Source organism: Photinus pyralis, unplaced genomic scaffold (assembly GCF_008802855.1).
Source record: "Photinus pyralis isolate 1611_PpyrPB1 unplaced genomic scaffold, Ppyr1.3 Ppyr1.4_LG3b, whole genome shotgun sequence".
Classification (NCBI taxonomy): Eukaryota; Metazoa; Arthropoda; class Insecta; order Coleoptera; family Lampyridae; genus Photinus; species Photinus pyralis.
In genome coordinates this window covers 26,902,744-26,915,849 of record NW_022170510.1, presented here as the reverse complement: position 1 = coordinate 26,915,849, position 13,106 = coordinate 26,902,744, and the positions used below count along the sequence as shown (strand labels likewise).

At 35.4% G+C, this 13,106-nt stretch overlaps 1 protein-coding gene across 1 annotated transcript; it reads right to left on the bottom strand.

Moving 5' to 3' along the window:
- Positions 1 to 7,886: 7,886 nt before the first annotated feature.
- Positions 7,887 to 10,882, bottom strand: LOC116166454. The gene is made up of 4 exons (XM_031481405.1): positions 10,879 to 10,882; positions 8,850 to 9,843; positions 8,515 to 8,707; positions 7,887 to 8,396 (listed from the first exon to the last, which is right to left on the bottom strand). The coding sequence occupies exons 1-4, from the start codon at positions 10,880 to 10,882 to the stop codon at positions 7,887 to 7,889; spliced, it is 1,701 nt and encodes a 566-aa protein (XP_031337265.1).
- Positions 10,883 to 13,106: the final 2,224 nt, after the last annotated feature.

Here is a 13,106-nt window from a genome sequence, read left to right as displayed (position 1 = left end):
TGAGGCATGTAATTAAAATCCTTAAATATTATCCTAACATCGAGAAACCGTAAAGCTTGTTTCACACTAAAGCGATGCTCACGCCCCACTAAAGGTACCTACGCTCAAAATTGATACAATGAAATCAAATAAATGTGTGTTGTATTAAAACCTTTTATTTTCGCCGTAAAAGGGATTAAAAACATACACGAAAGTATCCATTTTTATTTATATATCAAGAGTGCATTACCCCTGGCATTACCATAGAGATTACATGGACGTGTAAGCAAAAAATGATTTACATGTAACAAAACAGATGGCGCTTACGGTACTAAATAGACTAAAGCCACTAGATAAAGAAAGTACCGCAATCATCCGCCATTTTTAGGCAAAATTTACTGCAGCTTATTGTACCTATATGTAAATGTTGTAATCTTTAAATGAGTGTAGGTAGGTATAACAAATTTCTTTTTACAGCAGTGTATGCAGATGCTTCTTCGCTTCGCAGTGCTTTATATTAAAGAGAACAAGATAACCATTGCTTGAAAGACATACAGCAAAAAATCATGGCAATTGATTTTATTAGTAACGTGAAACCCTCTCTACGACGTTCTTTTTCTCTAATGTGTTCAAGTTTAGACTGTAGGAATATTCAAAAGTGATTTTATTACAGTGTGTCCATGAAAGTGTCCCTTTTTTGTGTATAGGTCGAAGTATATCTAAAAATTCTAATGTTTGTGATACCTACTATTACTCTTTTCATTACATTAACTCTTAATATACACGTTAAACTCAGCATATTTCAATTTAGTAGACGAAGAAGATAATATAACCTCTTACAAAAAATTAAACTGTCACTTCTGAAAATTACGTTTTTCAGGTTTGGCAACTAACGAATAATAAACTATTACGAATTAGGAAATATGAAGCAACATAACCTCATATTTCGATGAAAGTAAGTGAACTATATATGATATAAGAGCAGGCGTTTGAGAGTAAAAGTACAATCGCAACTTCCTCCGTTGAACAAGATTTTAATAATGTCAAATGCAATAGGTCCTTCGTAACTGTGGCTTCCAAGACCCTATAGTTAACATGCTGTACAATTATTAGAAACCTGATTACCTACTTTGATGGTAGGTACCTATAGGTAGGTAGCTACTTATGTTCTCGGTTAATTGCTGGTGATTCTTCGTATAATAATGTAAGCAATACCATCTTCCTCATGTTTTGGTTCTACACTTCAAAAAGATCTGCACGCAGCAAAGATTGAAACGTCAAACCATAATTTTAAATGTGAACATTGTGATTATGCAAAATAGTGTGAAACATTTCTACAAGTCCGAAAATAAAAAAAACGCACGTGGATGGCCCAATCCTTGATGGGGCTAGACCAGATAGACGCTTTGTATCAAACAGATTACTGTTTCTCACACATCAGTTTCAAATAATTAGGTACAGTTTGACAGATGTGTACAATAAAGTAAAGTTTGACAGAAGCGTACAATAAAGTTAAACTTTATAGCCGAAAAAGCGACCACAAAATCAACGTTTTTGTGATGATAGCCTAAAATAGTTATTTGTGTACCAAGGCCGTAAAAGTGATCTTTTTTGGCCGAAGCTGCTGTTTGTGGCCGAGGCGGTAGCCGAGGCCGCAATTCAGATGAGGCCTAACAAATCACTTTTGGCCAAGGTGCACACAACATTTTTTAGGCGATCATCAAAAAAGAATTCAAAAATTTGCTCATAAACATATTTTTTCTGAAAATCATAGTTATCTTAGACAATTAAAAACAAAGCATTTCCTGTCATATGTAATAAATTATAATTAGCATCGTTGCGTGTGTTTTGTGCGTATCAAAATGGGTGATAGCGACAGTTCAGATACCTACCCAAAATGAAATTTTGGAAGCTGCAAGCGTTGCGACCCTATGTCATATATGATATAAGAGCAGGCGTTTGAGAGTAAAAGTACAATCGCAACTTCCTCCGCTGCACAAGATTTTAATAATGTCAAATGCAATACGTTCTTCGTAACTGTGGCTTCCAAGACCTTATAGTTAACATGCTGTACAATTATTAGAAACCTGATTACCTACTTTTGATGGTAGGTATAGGTAGCTACTTGTGTTTTCGGTTAATTGCTGGTGATTCTTCGTATAATAATATAAGCAACAACATCTTCCTCATGTTTTGGTTCTACACTTCAAAAAGGTCTGCAAGCAGCAAAGATTGAAACGTCAAACTATAATTTTAAATGTGAACATTGTGATTATGCAAAATGGTGTGAAACATTCCTACAAGTCCGAAAATGAAAAAAACGCACGTGGATGGCCCAATCCTTGATGGGGCGAGACCAGATAGACGCTTTGTATCAAACAGATTACTGTTTCTCAAACATCAGTTTCAAATAAGTACAGTTTGACAGATGTGTACAATAAAGTAAAGTTTGACAGAAGCGTAAAATAAAGTGAAACTTTATGGCCGCAAAAGCGACCATAAAATCAACGTTTTTGTGATGATAGCCTAAAAAATAATTTATTAACATAAAACCGTTGAGTGAAGGATCTAGGCTCAACGATAAAACACTCTCGACCATTATAAGGGGGTGGATGCTAAGCAGCCATTTATACAGAAAAGGCGTTCAAAGTTAATCGGCAGTCGATACGAACGGATTGGTATATAAAACATGCAGGAAGTGCCCGGGTTTCCCATCTCGGTGATCCATACAGAGAAGTCGATCTTTGCCAAATGCAATAATGCAACTTCTCTACGACATTTTTCTTCTCTAATACATTCAGGAGATTAGACTGTACACGCTTCAAAAAGTGGTGTCGTTATTAAAGTGTATTCACAAGTGACATGGAAGTGTCGCTTATTTGGTGTATAAGTCGAACAAAACCTAAAATTGTTTGTATATACTACTTTCATTAGTCATTACATTAACTGTTTACAACATACTTCAATTTAGTCGACGAAGAAGTTAACATAACCTCCTACAAAAATTAGTTGACGAAATATACGTAAAATAACACCAAATTTCCAGAAAATGAAGTAAACTTTTAATGAAGATTGTGGAAAATTTAGGGCTTCTTCCGCAAAATTTTTTAATTGAAAACGTGTGATTAAGGTGTCCTCTATCCATTTCTATCAATTTCATGATCGTACCTGGGGGGCTTATTAGCGTCACGACCAACCCCAGCTCTGTCCACATGAATTTGTATGTATTAAGTATTGCATTTCATTAATTGCATTTAATTAAAATTAGTTGTAGGGTTTATTATCTTACGGTTTATAAAAATACCATATCCGTAAAAGACCAGAATAAATATCAGGCCTCACTCAATCCACAGTAGCGCGCCCATCTGATTGTTAAGTCAAATTCATCTTATGAATAAAGGGTACCAAGCTAGAGGATTATCTGGATCTAGTAAGTAAAATGAAAAATAAAATTCCTCACGATGGGTTCACATAAAAAATTCCATACAGTCACAAGCGTTCTCCCTTTCTTACAATGATCAAACATTAAATTTGCGACGGTTCCTTACTGTTTTGAATACAATAAAAAATTATTACAGTACCTTAAACGTAAATGCTAACGTATACGTTTCACTCGATCAACCTCAATATACTGATAGGTATAATGGCACCTTTTGTGGCAGTTTAATTTTCACGGTCACTTCAATTTAGGTAAACCGACGGCAAAAGTCAATGACGTATAAAACTATTGTAGCAATACGAATAGTACTACAATAACATTTATTACCTTCGATAGCCAACATAAAAAAAGGGAAGTTTGTTTCGTTTCGATATTGCGAAAGACTGTATTCATTCATCTTCACAATTCAAAGCATTTCCATCGCTGGCTTCTTTTTAAATTAATTCGTTATTTATTTGTATTGTATTGAATGAATGAGAAAAAAATTCTAAGAACTTCAAATTCATTCATATAATCAATGAAACGAAATGTCGTCCACAAACGTAATAAAAAGCGGACACCTACAATTTCACATAACTTCTGGACATGCTTCGCTATTTGTAGCTACTGCTAGATGACCTTTTTGTTGTTTGAAGAATTTTTTCTTACATCAAGAAATATAACAAAATATGCCTCACAAAATGGTATATTACAAAAGATCTAAATGATACCTGCAACGAGTACTGCTTCTTAGTTAATAAATGAAATTACAATTTAACTGGATATTTTTCGATTAGCTTAATTACATATTATCTCAAGCGTTCTCAAGATGTGAGAGTTGCTATCTTAGCTCTGACTGTTTTTGCATAATAATCTTGAAATAACACTGACATCTCACTCCCTCGGAAACACATTTTCAGTTAGCAGCTAACGAAAACCCTACAAACACGTACACTACTGTTGAAACTTGACCGTAGATATATGGTCAAATTTTCACAAATAAATGCATAAAATCCAGTGTAGTAGTAACCTACTTTTGGGGTGTTACATAAATTTCATTAGAGTTCAATGTTTTACGTGATTTCCCTCAGAATTCGTATAGGAAATAAAAACTCGGTTTATTATTCGTATGGGCAAACAAATTCTAGATTCGAAATGTGCAAAGTAGATCCGAACGGAATCTAATTTATAAAGTTTGTCCAGTCGCCAACGTAATTTACAATAATGGTGAATATGTAATGAATCTGCTTTATACACGTAATTAAGTTTCTCCAATTACTATGATCCAAGTTTTTAACGTTCACCTTTGTTATTCAAAACCCTTCGTTATGTTTCCGCTGTTTTTAGATTTTCTGAAACCCCAAACTTTATCGGACCGTTTATTTGTATAATCTGGGTTATGGGGCGTATCAACAAAATGTGAGTATTTATTTATTAGGTTTTTACTTAAATTGTTTCAGTAATGGACGAAACACTTAGATAGGCTAATGAAAGCGCTTACTTATTTTTTATCACAAGGAATTAGGACGTAGTGTCATTTGATTTGCATATTGCATGGATTTATATACTTTTCGCAGCCAGAAGCTGTTAGTAAAGTTTCCTTTACAAAAATAGAAATGTTCTGATTTGCAAATTTCGATAAATAAATTACATAGTCAACTTTCGTTTTCGAAATCACTTTGCTCGGAATTATACGCCCTTCGTCAGACGTTACCTACCCTCTATTGATGCTTTTCTCAATGAATCGTTCTGGAGCGACGCATATTAATGAAATGTTTTGATGATTGGTGTAACACACTAATAAATAATTCGTCTTTATCAAAATGTTCAAAGCCCCAGTCGTACTTTACACGATAAACTACATTTAGTAGGATGAGCTACAATGTTCTGTGTATTTATAAATATATAGGTCCGTTATAACTACAGAAATAACGTAAATCACATTTTACAGAGTTTGAAATTCTGCGATCGAGTTTATAAAGATATGAGGAGGATTTGTACCGGTTTTTCTTTTTGATACTTATATTTGACGTTTATTCTGAGTAGTGATAATAATTTAAAATAGCAAAGTTAGTGTCGACTTCCTCTCTAAGCGAAAGTGCCGCCACCTTGAAAATATTTCGTTGGTTATGCTCAATATTCCTATAGCTATGTTAAATTTCACATTTTCTTGAAGTCTTTTTTCTTGAAAGCTTGGAAAAATGTACCGATATTGTTGCTGACGATATTTGGGCTGAAATAATACCGAAGATAATGACGGGTCATCCTGTATGTGCGCATGTTTTAATTCACTTTAAATGTGGAGGATTTCATTACGAATAAAAATGGAATTGGTTTGTTTAATCGAAACTTGTTATTTTAGTGTCTATTTTCCATTTTAGAATTATTTTTATTGCATAATTTCTTTTTTAAATTTTATAATTCGTGTAAATTTATTTAATTAAATTGTAAGGTGTAAAAATTGCGTGTCAGAATTTACGCAACATCTGATCGTTGGGCGATGTCGTATCGCGAAAGTTAATTGATTTTGAGACGTGGTTAGCACTGATAACAAAGCATACAGGTGCACGTTTTCCTTTGAGTGAATTTTTTTATTAAAGAGGAGACAATTCAAGCGTTTCTTATTGGCGTTACGATTGACATTGATGGAGAGGGGATTATGATCATTTAGTGGAAGTGGTATTCTGATAAGTAGGAAAAAAATGGAAGCAGCGAGGCTTGTTAGTATAATAGCCGTTTGCACCGACAAATTTAAGCGGAGCTTAGCTTAAACGTAGCTTAAAGTCCATGGCAACGATTACTGAGACAATGGTTTCCATGGATGTTAAACTATGCTTAAGCTAAACCCAGCTTAAATTTGAAGAAATTATATAGGAGACATATTTTATTCCAGAACTTATTACATCCATTAGGTATAATCATATAATTGGCGATTTTTCATTTTTTATATAATTATAAAATTCCTTACAATCAAGTTATATCACGCTAAATTTAAATTGTTTTGAATAATATCTCATTATTTTTATTTGAAAATGAAAATATAGGAGATTTATAATATTTTAGAGGATATAGGAGATCTCTTTTTTATTTTTCTGTATCTTCTCAAGTAATATTAGAAGAAAATAAAAACGAAATCGACAAATTTCGGTTTTTCTGGCATATCTTCGGAAGTAATAGGAATTTTCTCGTTTTCTATAAATCTTGATAGTAACTGTTTAGTTGCGCAACTAATTTGACCATCTTCGTATTTTCTATGGTTTCGGAGATCTCTGTGATAGATATCCGTATCTTGGACACAGCGTATATTAGCACTGAACGTCTGGTCTGGCCGACCACACACTAACAAGTTCAATTAATTTTTGGTTTGACGATATTGTCTTTATTCACGAAATGTAGTATTGCGCGGTTTAAATATACATACTTTCGAGCGGATTTTACCAAATTGATCACCCTTAGGTATGTTCAGATCCGCGTGTCTTGGCCTTTGTTCTCATTTAATTACAATTGCAAAAGTTTGCAATACCCCTTCGTAATTACAGCAAACTGCTTCAGGAATAAGGCGTGGATTTCGTAACTATGCGAGTACTTTGAAATTACGGGAAACGCGTATACCGCCCAATGCCTCGTCGTTGTAATTTCACCTGACTGAAATTATTACTAAAAGAATAAAATACACCACTGGAGCAAATGGAAAACTGCAGATTAAGGTAAACAATGTGTGATTAAATGAAATTGAGGGTAAGGTTATTTCGGGATTGGAAAAAAAGCACACGTTTCAACGTAGAGATCCTGTAGAAAAGCAAATTCCGTCGATTTTCATTTAATTGCACTTAAAAATACTGTAAAAGGATGCTGGCAGGTAATTAAAAACCATTAATCATAAAACCCTTGAAGTATTAAGTGCACACACCCGGATGGTGACTTGCGTGACGCAACAGGGTTATTTTACAATATTAAATTTGTAATTTCGTAATATTGATTTCACACGAATGTACTTGGGTTTTTCTTTACAGAGAAAAGCTGCAAATTATTTCGTACATGACATTTCCATTTAATTGTCCATATTTTAGCCTGTAGTTTTATTTGAAAATCAGATTCCGTGAATTTTTCATTTACCTAATTACACTTCCCTTGAAAATATTGTGAAAGGATTATCATTATCAAATGTTGAAACCATCAAAATAAAATTCTGATAACCTGCACTCTTAAAAGAGCGACACCCTAAATCTAATGTAGGATAAACTTACTGGTCAATAAAAACTGTTAACTTAGTTCACTCGTATTTCGCAATCAAAATGCAAGTAATAGAAAAAATGTACCTCTTTAATTACTGCAATTAAAGCAAGTGGGTGCAAGCCGATGGACATTTTCAACGTCTCTACTGTCCCCCAATCTGCGTTCGGAAAGATTTTGCATAGCGGTTTAGGATCCCGGGACATCTGCACGGTTTTATTCGATTTCGACTGGATATCTTCTTGGTGGAAATTCTTTAAAATTTAACGCTGGCTGGTGTAAAGTAACTGCAGCTGGTTAAGACAAGCGCATGCTGTTTAACGAAGATGCTAGCGGATGGGAACAAAACGCCAGCTTCTTTCGTACATTTCCAAAATGGGGACTCATTGGATACAGTAAAACAAGCCTGAATATCCGTTTGTACTGGAGCTACCGGCACCTTTCCCATTACAACATACCCCAAAGTAGTTTGAAGAGCAATTGGTTTTCCGGCTGTACCCAATACTCTACCAGAACCAATTAAACAAGAAAATATTTCCGCCCCTAGAATCCCATCCACTTCTCGAGATTGGTAAAATAAATCATCAGGCAACGGAATATCTCTCAAATGAGAACAGCCGTCGGTATCAACTTGAAGCCTAGGAAGTTTATCCGTAATTTTTTCGACTATTAACACCTTAAGTGCATATTTACAATTCCGATTATGACGAGACGCGATCATCAAATCTGCCATACCCCTTACCGGTTCCGACACCTTACCTAATCCCTGCACCGAGGAATAACATTTCGAAATTTTAATACCCAAATTTTTGGCAACACCTAGTCGTTAACAGGTTCGCTTGACTTCCGCTATCCAAAATAAATCTAGCTGTTTGACCTCCAACCTGACAATTTAGAATATCGACCACCGCGGTTGATAACAAAACCGTATGCTTAGTAGGCATCGGATTGGCTGTTGCCTCCTCCGTCGAGGACAGGTTAGTCACCAATCCTGGACTCTCCGCTAAAACCGATGGCCTCGGCACATCCAAATCTGCACTTCCCCTCGAAGACCCTGTCGCCTCGTTTAGCCTTTCCCTACTTGGCCGACCCATGTGTAGCAGAAAGTGATGCCTTTTTTTGACATTCGATACACGACCGATCAGATGTGCAGAACCGTACACCATGATGTGGAGATAAACAATTATAACACCAATTATTTTTTCTCACCGCTTCATACCTCATAGCCGGAGTCAACCGCTTAAATTTGTCGCATCTAGTTAAATAATGCCACCCCTTATGACAATAAATACAACTGTTTCCAGTATGAGAAGTGGTAGCCGCATTCTCCTCCTTAGGAGCCTCATTGACCAAAAAAGACTTTGATATTTTTCCTACGCTTTCACCCAGATTTCCCGATTTTAGTGGTAGCTTCTTATTCAAACTTAATATTTTTGACTGGTCTTTTACAAACGTTATGATATCCTCGTAACTAGGAAACTCCGCATTTCGCTTAGAAATTTCAAACAATTTTACTGTGGCCGGGTCTAATTTTGATAAGGCTAAATAGCCTAAAATGAAATCCGTTAAATCAACTAATTTGAAATTCTTAAGAGCCTTTACTGCCGCATCAAATTTTTCTAAGAATATATTTAAGCCCTTTGAAGCCTCGTATAGAAGCTGCTTAAAGTCTATAATCTGTTCCAAATAACTATTAGCGAGAACTCTTTTATTATGGTATTTATCGAGAAGCGCTTTCCAAATGATTTCATAGTTCTCCCCCGTGGGAGCTAATCCGGAGCAAACCGCCAAAGCTGGACCCTTAAGCCTCCCGACCAAATAATGCACCTTATCGGCGTCCGATAGATCCTTATTTCCATGAATCAAACTTTCAAATATTGAATAAAAGATTTCCCATTCCCTGATTTCCCCAGAAAACAGAGGTAATTCAATTTTCGGTAATTTGGGTACCGCCGCCGTCACTGAGGGCCCCGTTGCCGGCGCGCCTACCCTTGCCGCTGCCTTTACTTTTACATAACGTTCCGCGGCCCTACTAATGTGACAACAAAGTTCATCTATAGTACTCAAAACCTTAAAATCTGGCTTATAATCTTCATTAACTTCCAAACTATATTCCGCGATTTCCTCTAAAACTACATTTAAATCTTTTTTTGTAGTTTCTAAGGACCGATACAATATCTTAAACTTTTCTAGTTTATTGGAATTACCTAAATCTTTAGACAAATCGTATAAGTTTTGGAGTATTACAAATAAGTAAATAACGACTCTTTTTTAGCAGTCAAAGTTCTAACTTTTCGTTCCGCTACAGTTGCCATTGCAATATTATACGTCTCTTTATCAACAAGCAATACCTGTATGGTAAAGATAAGCAATAGACAAGAATATTGTATTCTAATAAGTAACAAATAAACAAGTTTGAGTCGAAAACAAGCCCTCTGATAACCCGCTGATAAAACCACGATTTCCCGCTGAAATCGCACGCCTTCGTACTCAGGGTATCAACCACCCTTTGTCTTTCCGAAAATCCACTAATAGGTATGTATTAACGATAAAATTGCGAGATTAAACTTATCTCAAGTTCGACCGATTCGAACTTATTATCCAAAAAATTTCCGCAAATCCTGCTCGAAGGACCAAATGTAATTATTTTTGTAACTTACCATCGATTATCCATAACGGCACTAATATTCAGAAGGGAATGTAATAGGATGGTGGGATAAATTTATGGTAATTGGCCGAGATGGATAATGAATTGTCTAATGATAATTTAATGACAACTGACAACTTTCTTCTCACTTTTAATCTCACAATTTTTCGTTTTCGTTGTAACCGTCGCGTAGGTACGATGACGTCCGACTACATGGCGGCAATTTAAAAATAATTTCTATTGCGTGCCCAGGGTTTCTGTATATTTTCGTCGAAGTAGTTGATTGAAGTCTTCTTACGCAACTTGTTAGTGCAACAAGAATAATTGTTAATGGGCTGTAAAAATGTTTGTTGCCCAACATGTAGAAAATTTATAATAATTGATGAACAAACAAACGATGTCAATTATAGTTGGGTGTGGCACCTACCTTAAGGTTTGACGATGTTGTAAAATGGCGCCCCAGTCTTGTCACAAATGCAACTCTGGGCACACGATATGTCGTCTGTCTTGCATGTATACTCTATTGTCCAAACATGGTAGGTTCGTTCTTGCGCACCGCACGCACACCGCGGATATACGTCACGAACCTTGGTACCATTACCCATAACCGAATCGTTTTGATATTACAAAATAAAATTCATTTTGAATCTTTGAATTATTGAGAAAAAAAATAGTTATTCTTGCATGAACACAACTTTTGTTTTTTTTTTATTGACGTTTTATTTGGAGGTACATCAACCTTTGTTTTTAGCACCTTAAAACTACATTATTATTATTATTTACAGTTTATTGATCAGGTTGGTCACTTTAAGGTACTGGACTGTGGCCAGTAAGTGTGGCGGAGTCATTTGAATTTAGGGCTTCCTGGAGGTCGTTGGAGACTCCAAATGACCGACGAGGAGCAGCGTAGGTGGGACACTCCAACATAATGTGGCCCACGGTGAGGTCAACTGCACATTGAGGACATAGCGGTGGTGGTTCTTTGCTCTTCTTACTTGATTTTCGCCGAAATAAAAGTTTTCATAACACTTCTTTACGTACACGCGCATTTTATTTTAACTAGCCCCCACTATTAAGGACGGCCCGCTTTTTAAATCTCAAAGTTGTATTATTACGAATTTACAATTCGCAATTGTACGTTGCTGCTTTCGGAATCTGTGTGGGAATGAGCCGTTTATTTCTTGATAATTTTGCGTACGCCAGTGCAGTTTAAGTCTAGGTACATACCTAAATATTTTATTTCGGACTTAGTTGCAATTTGAATATTGTTAAAACTAGTAGGGGGGCACACAAGTGTTAGTGGATGTTATTTGTGCTGACTTGTCGCTGTTTACTGTGATTTCCATTTTGTTGGTCTAGTCCTGTAAGAAGTTGATGTGGTTCTGTAAATGAGTTGTCGCGGCTGTAGGTGATTCACTGGTTGAGGGGATGGATAGGGCTACGTCATCGGCAAACCTGGAAATAGTAGTGTTTCACGTGGTTGAGAGAATCAGATTTATTTATTTATTTATTTATTCTGTGTTAGTCAGGTTCTGTGTGCCGAACAACCAAAGAGTGACAATTTATGCAATAATATTATTATGATTTGCGTGTCTACGAGGCCTTACTAAAGTCAACGTAAACGGTATTAACTTGACCTTGATTATCTAAATCCTCATGGTGGTATTGAGCTAACAGCTATAAAGGTTTGATACTGTAGAGCGACTTTGTATAAAACTATATTGATGAGATGTGATCATTTGTTTGATATTATTGTACATATAGAGCTGTAATACGAGTATTATCTCCAAAAGTTTGGAAAATTTTGATAAGATGGACATCGGTCGATAGTTTTGAACGTCTGAAGTAATACCTACAGCTTTTAAATGAAGACACAATAATTAGCAATTGTGTCCACAGGGGCGTTACTATTAGAAGCTTTTTCGTCATTGTTTAAAAATTAACCACCTCTTTTTCCTTTCAGTAATATCATACGTACTATCCAAATGGAGACGGCGATACCGATCTGTACTCCTTCGTTGGAAATACATTTCACATTAAAGTAACTTTTACTTCATTTCCTGATATAATCTTCTTTTGTGTTGGCTAGACTTATGGATATTAACTTTTTTTGTAGGGATGTAGTTGAATGTCGCAGCAAACAAGTATAAATTTCACCCCAGTGACAGTAAGCTGCGCATATCGCGGTTTAGGTCGCCTCACATTTTTTAAGTTTTTTTTTGTAGATGATAGATAATACGTTTATTATTCCAACAATCTAGATATCTACTTGACACACATTATTCGAATTACATCCTTCAAGTTTATAAAACACGTGAAAAATCCTTCTAGATTTTCCTAGATACCATTGCGCCGTTTTTTACGTGCTTGCTTTCTAGCATGTCATTGGACTCGCAATAACTGGAAAGGTCACTGTACAGATCTAATTAAATCCTTCAAAATGTCTTTACGTAGGTATAAATATTCAAATTGATCGGGATAAAGTACTTAATTACACATTTTAATTAACTTCGTATTGAATATAATGAAGGAAAATTGAATGGTTTTTAACACGGAGTGCTGAACTTTAGATAATTGATTGGAGAATACGTACATATGTAAAAGGTATATGTTGCGCTATAGATACGATGGCGATAAGATTTTTTTTCACTACTAGCGTCTGATGACATGATTATTAACCTTTTTTCCACTTGTAAAGTAGGCTTTCTCGGCATTTGTTCAAAGTGGTTAATAATTTTTTATTATTAACTAGTAGTCAATAGTGAGAACTGTCACGCTGTCACTTTTAGAAAACACAACCCGAAATTTCGCTCAATGAACGTTTAGACA